Source organism: Amblyraja radiata, chromosome 22 (assembly GCF_010909765.2).
Source record: "Amblyraja radiata isolate CabotCenter1 chromosome 22, sAmbRad1.1.pri, whole genome shotgun sequence".
In the NCBI taxonomy this organism is placed as follows: Eukaryota; Metazoa; Chordata; class Chondrichthyes; order Rajiformes; family Rajidae; genus Amblyraja; species Amblyraja radiata.
In genome coordinates, this window is record NC_045977.1 from 17,387,427 (window position 1) to 17,404,492 (window position 17,066).

Below are 17,066 nucleotides of genomic sequence, written 5' to 3' on the forward strand. Positions count from 1 at the left end.
AGGTTCGGTGGAGGATAAATTGTGTGAAAGTAATGCAAATTCATGCATGGTATTAAGATAATTGGAGGAGGGTTCCCATGGTGTGTGAAAGCTATGTCTGAGAGTGGAGCATCATCTAGTAATGAGTCATCTGGTCTGAAGATGCAGCTTGCAAGTGACTTGATATTGGATATTGTTCTCCAATTAATGGGACACATGAAGTAGGTTATCATGATTTGCAAAGACACAAGCACTACATTTGCCTCGAGTAAAAAGCTTCCTTCAAAGGATCTAATATGTAGGCAGGGAATGGTTTAAGTTCACGGACGGATCAGTGACGTATTGATTAATCGAGTGGATATCATCTATCTAGAGAATTTCTGAATTATCGACAAAATCATGAGGGGAATTGATAAGGGTGAACGCACAGAGCCATTTACCCAGGGGAGTAGGGGAATCAAGAACCAGAGGTCATAGGCTTAACGGGTGAGAGGGGAATGATTTAGTTGGACCCTGAGGAGTTACCTTGTCACACAGAAGGTGGTGGGTAGATGGAATGAGCTGCTAGAGGAGCTTGGTGAAGCAGGTACAGTAACAGATACATGGGCAGGTATGGATAGGAACGGTTTAGAAATATATGGGCTGAATGCAAACAGATAGGACTGGAGTAGATAAAGCATCTTGGTCAGCATGGGCAATTTGGGCCAAAGGGTCTGTTTCCATGTTGTATGACACTGTGACTCATCAAATGCTCCAGATTACAGCATCTTGTGTCTTTGGGTCAACTCTGTTTCTCTTCCCACAGATCCACAGAGACTTGTGGGCCAAATGTGGCCGAATGGGACAAGGTTATATAGGGCATCCATGGTGATCCTGGATGAGTTGGGCTGAAGGGCCTGTTTCCGTGTTGTATGACTCAACTGAGGCTGCTGTATATTTTATACCGATGTTGGACAAGGGGCTCCGTGGGTGTTTAAAGATATGGAAGATTTTACTGTGTAGGAAGGAACTGCAGATGCTGGTTTACACCGAAAATAGACACAAAATGCTAGAGTAAATCAGCGGGTCAGGCAGCATCTCTAGAGAAAAGAAATAGGAGACGGTAAGGGTAGAGACCCTTCTTTAGGCCACCTTTCCTGGGGTCATCGGTGCCAGCTCTAATTTGTGAACCGTCTGAACCGTCTCAAACCTCTAGTTTCCATCGCCCCTGACTCTCAGTCTGAAGAAGAGTCTCAACCCGAAACATCACCTATTCCTTTCCTCCAGAGACGCTGCCAGACCCGCTGGGTTACACTAGCATTTTGTTTCTATCTTTGGAAGATTTTAACCCTTGTCTCCGTCAACTTCATTGCTTAAAATGGCACCATTTAGCCTGAGGAAAAATTGTTTAAGATCTTGGTTTACGATTTTTATCAAAACCCGCCTGCTGGAGGTATATGAACAGCGAACATCAGGGACTGATGTTGTCATGGGACCTACACTCAAACAGACTGCACCTGCGGCCGAAGATATCTTGCCCTAACAGGGAACTAAAAGCATATAATTTCAAGCTTCATCACAGACACATAATGCGCAGTGAGGCAGTTTATGCATATTCTTCAATTTCAAATATGCTTTTGTAAAAATCAATGGGGTTTCAGAATTAAAATTCAGTGTACAAATGGTGAAAAAAAAAAGTTATATATGTAGGTGCCTGCACTTTATGACAAAATTCCTATCTCAATGTCTTCAAGACACCGTGGCCTTCGCATTAGTTCGATGTTATCCCACTTTCCCACCCACTCCCACACCACTAGGGGAAATGTACAGAGGCCAATTCACCTACAAACCCACACGTCTTTGGGATGTGGGACAAAGCTGGAGGACCCGGAGAAAACTCGCGCAGTCACAGGGGGAACGTGCAAACCACACAGACAGCGCCCAAGCTCAGGATCGAACTTGGGGTTCTGGCGCTCGCTGTGAGGTAGCAACTCTACGACTTGAAAGAAACCCCAAGCAGTTGTAGTAATTATCATTGCCAAGCACAAAAGGTAGTTTAAAGATGCTTGGAGTAAATGTGAACCATATTGTAGGTATGTTGCAAAGCCTACCTGAAGCGTCGTTGAAAATCTGCCGTTGTGGGTGTGCGCGATTTTGGCGCCGTTTAGAGGGGGCGGGTTTAAAACGCGATTTTCTCTAAGCTGTTCCAATCGAAAATGTTCAGCCTAGTTAATTATTAACGAAAAATCGCTGGAAGACCCCGTCGCAAAAGCTATTATTAGTTTTAAAGGCCTTGAATAATAGTTATAGTAGTTTAAAAATCAATCTTTAAACCCGCGACCGCCAGCAACCGCAGGGTCCCATAAAGCAAACCACAGAAGTTAGGTTGTATATTTTTACATTAAAAAGGGCTTTTAAAGAACCCTTTATACAAAGTTTAATATTGCGAGTAGCTCAATTTGGCCCCATTATATCCCGCAGTATTTTTCTCGGCATTTGGGGCACAAATCTACCGCAATGTGAACGTTCTAAACCAGCGCGTTCCACAGGGACCCACTGGAAAGCTGATTTAAAATGGACTTTAATTTGCAGCAATTGAACACTAAATTCCTTCCATTTGGCCTATAAATTAATGTAAATGAGATTTAAAAATCATGTTTTATTGTGAATTATTTGTGAATATTATTTGGACATTTAGGCTATTTAAAAATGTTAATCATTTATTAAGAAATGGATAGATGTTTAGATCTAGTAATTGAAGTCTGAAATTAGCTACAATTAGGTAACTAACTAATTATATGCTTTAATTTCAGGTCATCCAAGTAAGATTATTTTATATTTGTTTCAGAATGCTTCAATCTATGATAACTGAAAATTTCATTCAGTTCTCTTAATTTTTAAGAAAGTTATGGGCTTTTGACTGTTCACGATCACAGCTTTTTTGTTATGTCCATAGAAAATCAATAGGGAACAAGATGCTCATTTCCCAGTATGAAAATGGCCATAACTTTTTAAATACTTGAGATATGAAAGTGAATTAGGTGTCAAATTAAACTTATTTTTATGCTTTATCTGATGGGATAAATTACAGACTTGATTTTTAAAATCTCAAAATTTTGTAACATTGCTACATATTGAATTGCAGATATGAGTGTTCACTTTATGAAGCATAAGTTATTAAGTAATGATGTGATTGTTGGTCATGGCATTGTACACAGCATACACCGTGTGGGCCGAAGGGCCTATTCCTGTGCTATACTCTTTCACGTTCTATGTTCAATGTTCTATTGTGGATCTTTTGAGTTGAGTTTAGTTTATTGTCACGTGTACCGAGGTACAGTGAAAAGCTTTTGTTGCGTGCTAACCAGTCAGTGGAAAGACAATACATGATTACAATCGAGCTATTTACAGTGTACAGATACATAATAACTGTGAATAACATGTAATAATCTTTTTCTCCTGTCTGTGAAATACATGCCTTTTGTACTTGAATTTATGCTAACGGAGTCACAGGATATGGGGAGAAAGCAGGAACGGGGTGGTGATTTTGGATGATCAGCCATGATTATATTGACTGGTGGTGCTGGCTCGAAGGGCCGAATGTCCTACTCCTGCACCTATTTTCTATGTTTATCTCTGTAAACTATAGTGCGAAGAGACTGAGCATTGCCTAATTGTCCTCTCGTTTTATTTCTAGGTATTACAATGTTTCTTTACCTCAATATTACCAGAATGTTGGGGATGAGATGCCATTCATTTGCTCCCTGCCGCGGGATAATGGCATGCAGAAATGTCAGGAGCTTCCAAATATGAAGGAAAATGGAGCTGAATGTTTTCTTAGCTTAGATTCTAACAACCACCCAAATTACGGTGAGGAAGTGAAGAACGCCAGTGGCTGCATAAACTGGAATCAATATTACAATGTGTGCAGAACAGGAGACGTCAACCCGCATAAGGGCGCCATTAATTTTGATAATATAGGATATGCCTGGATCGCTATTTTTCAGGTAAGGTCCTGGATCGATATTATATGTATTTGTTTGCTTGTCCAGTTCCATTTCAGGCAATAAGTAGAAAAATTATTCATGTTCCAAATTAATTCATTGTCTTTGTTTGAAGCTGTTAGCTACAAGGAGATGCTGGACAATCCTGGATTGTTCTCTCTGAAACGCCGGATGTTGAGGAGAGACCATTAGTTTGGTTTGGTTTAGTTTAGCTTAGTTTAGTTTGGTTTGGTTTAGTTTGGTTTGGTTTGGTTTAGTTTGGTTTAGTTTAGTTTAGTTTAGAGACAGAGCACGGACACAGGCCCATCAGCCCACCAAGTCCGCGCTGATCAGCGATCCCCACACATTAATACTATCCTGCACACTCTAGAGACAATTTACAATTTTACCAAGCCAATTAACCTTCAAACCTGTATATCTTTGGAGTGTGGGACGAAACCGGAGCTCCCAGAAAAAACCTACGCAGGTCACAGGGAGAATGTACAAACTGTATACAGGCAAACCCATAGTCAGGATTGAACCTAAGTCTCTGGCGCTGTAAGGCAGCAAATCTACCGTGGCGCAACTGTGCCGCCCAGTCTAAAGTCTAAAGTAAAGCCAATTAGCTACAAGGAAATGTTGGACAAATGGATTGTTTGCTCTGAAACATCAGAGGAAAGTTCATGTTCATAGGTTCACAACATCTTGAAGCAGAATTACGCCATTCGGCCCATCAGGTCTACTCCACCATTCAGTCATGGCTGTTGTATCTTTCCCTCTCAACCCCATTCTCCTGTCTTCTGGTTGAAGTATATAAAATTATGAAAGGCTTAGATCGGGTAGAGAGCCAAAACCTTTTCTCCCAGGGTGGAAAAATCAAAGACGAGGGGGGCATAATTAAGATGAAAGGGGCAAAATTTCAATCCTGACTATGGGTGCCATCTGTACGGAGTTTGTACATTCACCCAGTGGGTTTTTCCTTCCACACTCCAAAGACGTTCAGGTTTGTAGGTTAATTGGCTTCTGTTAATTGTAAATTGTTCCTAGTGTGTAGGTTAGTGCTAATGTAGGAGGGTCATCGCTGGTCGGCGTGGACTTGGTGGACCGAAGGGCCTGTTTCTGCACTGTATCTCTAAACTAGGCTAAATTACCATCAATTTGAAGAAAGGTCCTGTCCCAAAACATCGCCTGTCCATTCCCTCTCCAGATGCTGCCTGACCCACTGAGTTTCTCCAGCTCTTTGTGTTTTGCTCAAAGCTCCAGCACCTGCTGTTCTTTGTGTCTCCAAGAGATGACCACTAGTTTAGTACAGGCCATCAGCTCATATTGCTTCAACTCCCTGAGTATAACCTTTCCCAAGGTCTTGAGTGGTGACCAGAGAAAATACTGTAACATTGCATGGCAACATCCAGTGCTGTCTCACAAATTCTGTTGCTTCCCAATTAAACTCTCAGCAATGTGTTCTCTGGCAAGTTTGGTTTGGTTTAGTTTAGTTTAATTTAGTTTAGCAATACAATGTGGAAACAGGCCCTTCAGCCCACCAAGTCTGAGTCAACCAGCAATCACCCCGTACGTTACCACCATCCTACACACTAAGGACAATTAATAATTTTTACCAAAGCCAATTAACCTACAAATTCCGTATAGACATCACCCATAGTCAGGTTTGAACCCGGATCTCTGGCGCTGTAAAGCAACAACTCTACCAGCTGTGCCACTGTGCAAACGTAGGGGGGTGAAAGCTGGAGAAGAGAAATAGCGGAGTTAGTGTTCAACTCTTAGCAGAAACAAGGAACTGCAGATGCTGGTTTACGCAAAAGAACACAAAGTGTTGAAGTAGCTAAGTTGGTCAAGCAGCATCTTTGGAGAACATGGATATGTGATATTTGGAAAGATTAACAGCAAAAGGTTGTGTGACAGGGTTGATGAGTTGCGAATTGTGAAGTCAAATGTTTCCCACTGTGAGGGAAGGCACCAAAGTCGGTCATCTTCCTCTAATGTTCCTGATGTTCACCCATGGTCAGGGGCTCCCGAGCCCTCTGCTCTCGCTGCTCTGGGCGGCCCGATGTTCAGGCCCGCTCGCCGAGATGATGGAAGTCCGACATCGGGACTGGAGGACCTCCTCAGCGGCTTGGACATCCGAGTCGGGCACCTCCTCTCTTAATGCCTGACTACAGAGATAAGAGAAGTCTGAAGGAGGGTCTCGACCCGAAACGTCACCTATTCCTTCGCTCCATAGATGCTGCCTCGCCCACTGAGTTTCTCCAGCATTTTTGTCTACCTTCGATTTTTCCAGCATCTGCAGGTCTTTCTTAAACAGAGATAAGAGAGATTACTTTGCAAATTATTTGTTCTCCTTCAACATGTGCGATAAATAGTGAAAATGAGCTTCTCTGATCCTTACCTCTGGAAGATTACAGCAGTTAATGTTCTATTCTGACCTTCCGTACTGTCTGTGGCAACACAAGAGCTCAAGAAAATAGGGGTTGGAGTTGAGTGCTTGTATTCCTTGTGATATATGGATGCACTGGCTTCCTCCCACACGTGCCAGAGATGTGCCGGTTGGTTACTTTGCTTCTGTGACTAGTCCCGAGTGTAGGCGGTTGTAGAAGGATCAGCGATGACGTTGAAAGAGTTTAGATCTTTAGAAATACAGCGTGGAAACAGGACCATCGGCCCACCGAGTCCGCGCCGACCAGCGATCACCCCCTACACACCAGCACTATCCTACAGACCAGGGACAATTTATAATTTTACAGAAGCCTATTAACCCACAAACCTGTATGTCTTTGGGATGTGGGACGAAACCGGAGCACCCGGAGAAAACCCACGTGGGCACAGGGAGAACGTACAATCTCCGTATAGACTTCATGCGTAGTCAGGATCGAACCCGAGTCTCTGACACTGTAAGGCAGTAACTCTACCATCGCGCCACTGTGCCACCCCTAATAATTCATGGTTATCAGGGGAAAAAAGGTTACAGGGAAATAAGTGGTAAAACGGGTTCTGATGGGATTGTTCTGCTTGACTGATGGTCTGAGTGGCTGATTTATTTCATAAGAACACATGTTCCTGACATTAATACTGGTTGCTTTTGACACAGAAGTCCTTAGAATTTCTGTACTCCAGTGGCACGGTGATGCAGCTGGCAGAGTTGCTAACTCATGGCGCCAGAGACCCGGGTTCGATCCTGACCTCGGATGCTGTCTGTGTGGAGTTTGAACGGGCTCTTTCTGGCCACGTGGGTTTCCTCGGGTGCTCCAGTTTCCTCTCACATCCCAAAGCTGTGTAGGTTTGTAGGTTAACTGGCCTCTGCATATTGCCCCTCATGTGTAGGAATGGATGCAAAGGTGGGATAACATAGAACTACTGCGAATGAGTGAATGGCCTCTTCATAAGGGAAGATGCTACTGATATAAATACTGGTTGTTTTTGATACAGAACTTCTTGTAATTTCTCTATTCCGAATGGCCTGTTGTCATGCTGTATCGCTAAATAACTAAATAAGCTAAACAAATTGAGTAAATTTGATTCAGATATTTGCACAGAGGAAATCAACTTCATCAATGGTTGAGGTTGTGTTTACTTCAAGTAAAAATGGGGCAGCACAGTGGCGCAGCGGTACGGTTGTTGTTTTACAGCGCCAGAGACCCGGGTTCGATCCTGACCACGGGTGCTGTCTGCACGGAGTTTTGTATGTTCTCCCCGTGACTGCGCAAGGTTTCTCTGGGTGCTCCGGTTTCCTCCCACACTCAAAAGATATGCAGCTTTGTAGGTTAAACGACAGTCTGTAAATTGTCCCTAGTGTGCAGGAGAGAACTAGTGTATGAGTGATTGCTGCTCTAATTTGTATTGCACCTTTCCATACCTCTAGTCACCCTCTCCCCTCAGTCTGAAGAAGAGTCTCGACCCGATATGTCACCTATTCCTTTTCTCCAAAGATGCTGCTGACCCGCTGAGTTACTCCAGCATTTTGTGTCTATCTTCGACGTAAACCAGCATCTGCATCTACACACAAATGGTGATCATTGTTCGGCGTGGACACGGTGTGCCGATGGGCTTGTTTCCACGCTGTATCTCTAAAAAGATACTAAAAAAAGTACAAAGCACTAAAAAGATTGGTTAAGGTAACTGAGCATGAAAGTGATCAAAGGTACACAAAAATGCTGGAGAAACTCAGCGGGTGCAGCAGCATCTATGGAGCGAAGGAAATAGGCGACGTTTCGGGCCGAAACCCTTCTTCAGAAAGTGATCAATGTTTAAATTCCCCTCAAAGGGCCCTGATTGTGAGTAGCTGCATTGAATAACACTATCGGTGGGGGCGCTGCAATGGCGGCAGCCCTGTCAGCAGCGCGTTAGTTTTTTCAACTTTTTTTATTTTTTTTAGTATGTTTTAAAGTATGTTTTTAATGTTTCTTTGTGTGTTTTGTGTGGGGGGTGGTGTGGGGGGGTGAGGGGGAATCCGTTTTGGCCGCTTCCTCCATGGAGAGGCGACTTTTTCCAGGTCGCCTCCCCCGTGGCCTAACAGCAAGGATCGGCGCGGCCTTTCCCGGAGACGCGGCCGGGGCTTCAGCGGCGGGCGCAGCGTGGACTCTCGGCGTGGAGCGGGTGAGCCCTCGCTGGGGCTCGCTGGAGTGGAGCGCTCCGTTTCGCTGGCCCGGGGCAGCCGGCAGCCTGAAGCCATGCGCGGTCTGCAGAGTTCCAGCTGGCGCGGCGTCTACAGCCCGGGATCCCTCATGGGGAACCCGGGGGAAGAAGAAGCCATCACTGCCGGCCCACGGCCAACTTCTACCGCGGGCGCGGTGGCGACTTACCATCACCCCTGGAGGGGAGCTTCGACCGCCGGCCCTGCGATCTGCGGTGCTTCTGGCTGCGGCGCGGCGGGAACTTTAGACTTTAAATCTCGACCGCCGGCCTGCGGCCTACACCAACTTAAAGCCACGGTCTCCGGTGGGGAAGAGCCGATCCTGGACTTACCTGGACTTGTACCTTGTCCTTTTACCATCTGGACGCCCGCAGCAACGGCTGCGGAGGGTTGAGGTCCCGACCACGGGCGAAAATGGAGGAGGACTGGCCAAATTGCGTGCCTTCCACCACAGTGATGAATGCTGTGGTGGATGTTTATGTTACATTTTTATTGTGTTTTTGTGTGTGTTCTTTATCATTGTACCGTTGCTGACATATTCATTTCACTTGCACTTTATGTGCAATGTGACAAATAAACCGTATTATATTGTATATTGTATTGTATTGAAGGGAGCAGGTCCCCAATTGGGATCTTTGTTGATTCTGAGCTGCAGTGACAAGTAAACTACTTCACCTTGGACTGGCCACATGAGGAATTAAGATTAAAATACTGGGGACGGTTCTTCAAAGAATTCTTCCCTCTGAAAAGCACCAAAGCACCATGAATGGTCAAAGGCGTGTAATCCATGTAAAATTTAGAATGTGAGTTTGTTTAACATTGACAGTAAAATGTTGCTGAGAAAAGACACAAAGTGCAGGAGTATCTCAACACGTCAGGCAGCATCCCTGAAGAACATGGAACGCTGACAATTTGGATTGGGACCCTTCTTCAAACTGATTGTAGGAGGAGGGGGTGGGGGGGGGGGGGGGACTCTATTCCTTGGAGCGCAGAGGATGAGGGGTGATATTGTGGAGGTGTGTAAAGATCATGGGGGGAATAGATAGTATAGTACAATCAGTATAACATAATCAGTCTGAAGAACGGTCCCATCTCAAAACATCATCCATCCATGTTCTCCAGGGATGCTGCCTGGCCCGCTATGTTACTCCAGGACTTTGCCTCTTTTCATGGTAAACCAGCATCTGCAGTTCCTTATTTCTAAATGCTGCTCAGGTCCTTGTTGAATTTGAATGCTCCTTGGATCACTTTAAACTCCAGGCAACAAACCTGTAGTCTTTCGAGGTAGTCTCCATCCATGTGCCAACTATGTCTATATAAGTTGGGATGTTATGTTACAGTTGTACAAGGCTACATTTGGTGTACTTCTCATTTACGACCGAGATGAGAAAAACATTTTTCACACAGAGAGTGGTGAATCTCTGGAATTCTCTGCCACAGAAGGTAGTTGAGGCCAGTTCATTGGCTATATTTAAGAGGGAGTTAGATGTGCCCCTTGTGGCTAAAGATATCAGGGGGTATGGAGAGAAGGCAGGTACAGGATTCTGAGTTGGATGATCAGCCATGATCATATTGAATGGCGGTGCAGGCTCGAAGGGCCGAATGGCCTACTCCTGCACCTATTTTCTATGTTTCTTTGTTTCTATGTTAAGTTTTGGTCGCCCTGCTATAGGAAAGACATAGTTAAGGTGGAAAGAGTGCAGAGAATATTTCCGAGGACAGAGGGCATGAGCAGGCTAGGACTTTATTCCTTGGAGCACAGGAGGACATGGGGTGATCTTATAGAGGTGTATAACAACACGAAGGGAAGAGATACAGTAGATTCACAGTGTCCTTTACCCAGAGTAGGGGAATCGAACCAGAGGACATAGGTTTAAGGTGAGAGGGGAAAGATTTAATCAGATCCTGAAGGGCAACTTTTTCCACACAGTGGTTGGTGTGTATATGGAACGAGCTGCCAGATGAGGTAGTTGAGGCAGATACTATAACAATATTTAAAATAATTTGGACAGGTACATGGATAAGAAAGGTCCAGAGGAATATGGGCCAAATGTGGGTAGGTGGAACTTGTGTCGATGGGGCTTTTTGGTCGGCATGGACAAATTGGGCCGAAGGGCCTGTGTCCACGCTATATTGGTGACTTAAATATTCATATGGACTCCCCCACCTGCAAGCTCGCATCTGAATTCGCCTTTTTACTTGACAACTTCTCTCTCACTCAGCACGTCACCTTTCCCACCCATGACAAAGGTCACATCCTTGACCTGGTCTGCTCCACAAATCAACCGGTACTCGACCTCCATCCATGCCTCTTCCCCCTCTCTGATCATAAGCTTATACGGTTCACCATCCCTTCTCCGACACCTCGCCCCCGCTTCCTCCGAGAAATCACCTTCCGTAATCTAAAATCCATTGATCCCCACCATCTCTCTGACCTGCTCTCCACCACTCTCCCCCTGGACTCAACCCATATCTCACCTGATGATCTCACAAACCATCTCAACTCCACCTTGTCTACCTCCCTTAACACTCTGGCCCCCCTCAAAACAAGAACCGTAACTTTCAACACATCCTCACCCTGGTACACACCTGCACTTCGTAAGCTGAAACAGACTGGTCGCCGACTTGAACGACTCACAAATAAATCATCTCTCACAGTCCACCTTGAAGCTTACAAACTCCACCTCACTGACTACAAAGATGCCCTCATTGCTGCAAAATCTGCCTACCTCTCCTCCATATTCACCGACCCCTGCCAAAACGCAGAACCCTCTTCTCCACAGTGGGCAACCTCCTCAAGCCTCGAGCCAACACTCTCCCTACCTCTACTCCGGATCTCTGCAACTCATTCCTCCACTTTTTCGCTGATAAAATCAGCACCATCTATCAATCGTTATCCCCTGTACCCGACTCCCCAGCATTTACTCCACCACCTACCAAGGCCCCTCCTTTCAACATCTCCACTGACCTCCTTACCCCTCCTCCACACTGCTTCCTCTCCCAGTTTGACCTGGTCACCCCTACTGAAATCTCCAAACTCATCAGCTCTTCCAAACCCACTACCTGCTCCCTCGACCCTCTCCCCACTCCCCTGTTGAAGTCCTGCCTCCCCGTTCTCTGCCCCTACCTCACTAATCTCTTCAACTCCTCATTGTCCCAAGGAATTGTCCCCTCCGCTTTCAAAACTGCTGCTGTCACACCAATCTTAAAGAAACCTGGTCTTGATCCCTCCTCTCTCATTAACTACCGCCCAATCTCAAACCTCCCCTTTCTTTCAAAAACCCGGGAGCGTATCGTTGCGTCACAACTTCATTCCCACCTCCTTGCGTATAACCTACTTGAACCCCTCCAATCTGGCTTTCGCCCCTCCATAGCACAGAAACTGCTCTCCTCAAAGTCCTCAACGTCCTCCTCACCTCTGCTGACACTGGTTCCCTCAATATCCTCATCCTCCTCGACCTGAGCGCAGCCTTTGATACAGTGAACCATAACATCCTGCTCACCAGACTCAAAGACCTCGGCATTGAAGGCTCTGCACTCAGCTGGCTCTGTTCCTACCTTTCCAACAGATCCCACTTCATCTCTCTCCATAACCACACCTCTGCTACAGCCACAGTCACTCAAGGCGTTCCCCAAGGCTCCGTACTCGGCCCCCTCCTCTTCATCATCTATATCCTCCCCCTTGGTCAGATACTCCGCCACTTCAACCTGGACTTCCACTGTTACGCAGATGACACCCAGATCTACCTCAGCACCAAATCCCCCCATAACCCCCCCCCCCCCCCCCCCCTTCTCCCATATCAACTCCTGTTTGTCAGCTATAAAAATCTGGATGCAACATAACTTCCTCAAACTCAACAGCGATAAAACAGAATTCCTCCTCATAGGCTCCAAATCCACACTCAGCAAAATCAATAACCCCACTCTCACCATCGACGGCACCACTGTCTCCCCATCTCCCCAGGCCCGCAACCTTGGTGTGATCTTTGATTCCACCCTCTCCCTTGAGCCTCACATCCGCCATGTCATTAAAACCTCCTTCTTTCATCACCGCAACATCGCCAAACTCAGACCCTCTCTCACACCTCCCGCTGCTGAAAGACTCATCCATGCCTTCATCTCCTCCCGACTGGACTACTGCAACTCACTTCTCCTTGGCATCAGCTCCACCTACATCAACCGACTCCAACTGGTCCAGAACGCAGCCGCCCGACTCATCACCCACACCAAATCCTGGCATCACATCACTCCAGTCCTCAAACAACTTCACTGGCTTCCCATCTCCCACCGGATACCTACAAAATCCTGGTCCTCACCTACAAAGCCCTCCACCATCTGGCCCCCCCATATCTCACTGACCTCCTCTCCCCCTACCAACCCTTACGGTCCCTCAGATCCACATCAGCCGGTCTCCTCTCCATCCACAAGTCCAACCTCCGCAGTTTTGGGGACAGAGCCTTCTCCAGGGCAGCTTCCAGGCTCTGGAACTCCCTCCCCCAATTGATCCGCAATTCCGTGTCCCTCACCATCTTCCAGTCCCGCCTCAAGACCCATCTCTTCACCTCTGCCTATCCTTAGCCCCACGTCCCCCTCCCTTTTCATCTGTGCTTGAATTGCCTCATATTGTGTTTTGAATTGAATTCTGTCTTTAATTTGTGTACTAGTCATGTCTCTACTATTTATTTCATTCCCCTTACATGTTTTTCCTCTACTTGCTAAATTTTTGTAAGGTGTCCTTGAGACTCTTGAAAGGCGCCCATAAATAAAATGTATTATTATTATTATTATTATAATTATTATTATTATTATTATATGATTGAAAGAAACATGGCCAAAAGGTTGCATATTGACTCGATGGGTTTGCTTCACGATTCATTAAGATTACAGCTGTTCTAATTTTGGCTGTGATCGAATGGCGGAGTAGAGTCGATGGGCCGAATGGCCTTATTCTGCTCCAACGACTTGTGAACTTACTTCCATCCTGTCAATTCCTTAGGCTTCAATAAGGTCACTTCACATTCTTCTAAACTCCATTCGGTATAGACACAACCCCCTCAGTATTTCTACATCTGACAACCCCTTCAACCAAGGAATCAAGCTCAAGAACCTAAAAAGGACACAAAGTGCTGGAGTAACAGTTAGATCAGGCAGCATCTCTGGAGAAAATGGATAGGTGACGTTCTCCCAGAGTGCTCCAGTTCCCACGCACACTACAAAGGTTTGTAGGTTAATTGGCTTTGGTAAAAATTGTCCCTAGTGTGTAGGGTAGTGTTAACGGGGATCGATGGTTGGTGCGGACTCGATGGGTGGAAGGGCCTTTTTCAGCGCCTTATCCCTAAACTAAAAACAAAACTAAAATATTGGCAGCAACTTGTGATAGCTTTATCACGACTGCAACAGCTCCAGAAGACAGCTCACAGCTACCATCTCACAATGAGTAATAGTAGCTAACCAGGAATATCCAGAAAAAAAACCCAACTGCATAAAGTGAACTTAGATTGAATCCTTTTTGTTGATTCCTGGTGTTGGAATGTTACTTTTATCCTTTGAAGGTGACAGAACACACAGTGAGATAATGGCGTGCAGAAATGTCAAGAATGTTCGAGTCTGAAAGAACTGTTGAATCTGTCTGCTTTCTTTTCAGTGAGTCTACATTTGTCTTGTCTGTTTTTGCACCGTAGGGATGAAGTTTATTCGCCCCACGTAATAAAAAGCCCGAATAAATGCTCCTGCGTTGGCATCTGAACTCTGAATCCCACAACACACTTGAACTCAGGCCTGGTTGACTGTGAGAGACCGATTCCGTTAATGTAATCATTCACAAATACCCTCAGCGGTCGAAAGCAGACAAATCGTCTACCAGATATTGGTGTTTTTCTGTTAGCCTTGTTTATCTCAGGTTAATAGAGGACATTCCAACCTCTGAAGACAACAACAGGAGATGCAGAGAGAAAGAAAAAAAACTATATCCCTGCCTGCAGAATAGCAAACGCTTACAACAGGGCTAATGATATCTCTAGAACTAAAACAAAAAAACAAAAATAATACCTTCTATAATTCCAGCCTTCATAGACTGCACAATTCAAAACTGACATTTAATAAGTCCTAGTCGTAGTTATGTTCAGTTGTTGGTTTGTTGCGCTGTGAAAAATGAATACCTTGAGTTTCAGTCTGATATGGTTTATGATGTGAATACGTATGTGTTATCATCAAGGTCAACATCCCAGTCGGGGTCACAGGAGACTTTAACGTAGAAATTGAACATTTTTAGGTTGATTAGTGGCCATCGGGAAAATGGCTACAGTAGTTCCTGATGCTCTTCCCTTCTATGTTGTTCACCCTTGCCCTGTGCCAGTTCCTTGGAGATGCAGTCCGCTGGTAGCTGAAATCAGTGCTCCTGTCAGAAAGAGGTAGCCCAGACTGTCACACAAACCAAAGGTACACAAAATTGCTGGGGAAACTCAGCGGGTGCAGCAGCATCTATGGAGCGAAGGAAATAGGCGACGTTTCGGGCCGAAACACTTCTTCAGACACACTGTCACACAAACCAACCTCCCTTCCATTGATAGTCACAAAAAGCTGGGGTAACTCAGCGGGACCGGCAGCATCTCTGGAAGAGAAGGACTGATTGACGTTTTGGGTCGAAACCCTTCTTCAGACTAATTGGGGAAAGGGGAAACAAGAGAGATATAGACGATGATGAAGAGAGATAAAGAACGATGAATGAAAGGTATGCAAAAAGGTAAAAGCCCTGTCCCACGGTACGAGTTCATTCCAAGAGCTCTCCCGAGTTTGCCCTGATTCGAACTCGGAGATTTACGGTAATGGACGCTCGGCGGTACTCGGGGCTCTCGTGGACATTTTTCAACATGTACAGATACAACATGTTGAAAAATCTTCACGAGTCTTCCCGAGCTTACCTGCCGTAAGTGAGTCTTCCCGAGTACCTGCCGTTAGCGTTACGAACCGCTAAGAGACGTCCCCGAGCTCTGACGTACCCTCTATGTTCATTCTCCGTGCTTACCACGAGTTTGATCTTTTTTTAATTCGGGAGAGCTCTTGGAATTAACTCGTATCGTGGGACAGGGCTTTAATGATGATAAAGGAAACAGGCCATTGTTGGCTGTTTGTTGGGTGAAAACGAGAAGCTGGTGTGACTTGGGTGGGGGAGGGATAGAGAGGGAGGGAATGCTGGGGTTAGTTGAAGTTAGAGAAACCAATATCCATACTGCTGGGCTGTAAGCTGCCCAAGTGAAATATGAGATGCTGATGCTCCAATTCTCCTCCCTTCCATTGACTCTATTTACACCTCACACTGCCTCAGCCATGCTGCCAGCATAATCAAGGAGCTGTCTCACCCCGGCCACTCCCTCTTCTTCCCTCTCCCAACAGGCAAGTGGTACAGACATTGAAAACGCACATCTCCAGATTTGGGAACAGCTTCTTCCCAGCTGCTATCAGGCAACTGAATCTGGTTCTCGATTCCCCTTCTCTGGGCAAAAGACTCTTTCCCAAGCTATTGCTCTCATGATTTTGTACCCCTCATCTTCCTGCACGCCAAGGAATAAAGTCCTAACTTGCTCAACCTCTCCCTGTAGCTCAGGCCCTCACGTCCTGGCAACATCCTGGTAAATCTTCTCTGCACCTTTTCCAACTTGACAACATCCTTCCAATATCATGGTGACCAAAAACTGAGTAAGTGATTTGTCTGTGACACAAAGAATGTTGCTATCTGCGTTCTCACAGCCGAACAGGAGTACCGGTTACAAACTAGATGGACAGCGAATCATCATCAGTTATGTGGAATGGCAGTAATTTCCGGCCTGAATCCCTCGGGTGGCAAAATCACTTGGGGATGAAGTGCGTACAGTGTGCATGTTTAGCTGTACCTTCATTCTGTCTTGCCAGCTGTGGTACTGGTTGAATTTCCATCCAACAAAACTACAGAACGGCTTACATGTTCTCAGTGAGAACTATTTCCTGGTTAAAAATAGAATCCAAAACAAACTTTGGAAGCACTTAAGATGGCATGTTTAGTTTAGAGATACAGCGCGCAAACAGGCCCTTCGCCCAACCGAGTCCGGGCCAAGCAGCAATCCCCGCACACTAACGCTATCCTACACACACACACTGAGGACAATTTTACAATTATACCAAGTCAATTAACCTGCAAACACATACGTCTTTGGAGTGTGGGAGGAAGCTGGAGCCCCTGGAGAAAACCCACGCAGGAGAACGTACAAACTCCATACAGACAGCACCAGCAGTCAGTATCAAACCCGGCTCTGTGGGGTTGTGAGGCTCCAAATCTATTGCTGCACCTTCAAAGAGGTATTCATAAATGAAGATTATAAAATGGAATATTTTTGAGCAGTGTTTATTTTTGTAGGTAAGAAGGTACCAGTCTGTATATTGTTATTTTTCCCCTTAACGAGGAGATTTTATTCAGTTAATCACCAGTACAGTATGATTCGGACAGA

General features: G+C 45.6%; 1 protein-coding gene across 1 annotated transcript in view; it reads left to right on the forward strand.

Annotated features, from left to right (window-relative positions):
• The window catches only part of cacna1h (calcium voltage-gated channel subunit alpha1 H), a 167,904-nt gene that overhangs the window by 22,937 nt on the left and 127,901 nt on the right, over nucleotides 1-17,066 (forward strand). Inside the window, exon 5 of the mRNA XM_033040491.1 lies at nucleotides 3,656-3,965. Within this exon, the coding sequence (XP_032896382.1) occupies nucleotides 3,656-3,965 (310 nt within the window). The remainder of the gene's footprint in view (nucleotides 1-3,655; nucleotides 3,966-17,066) is intronic.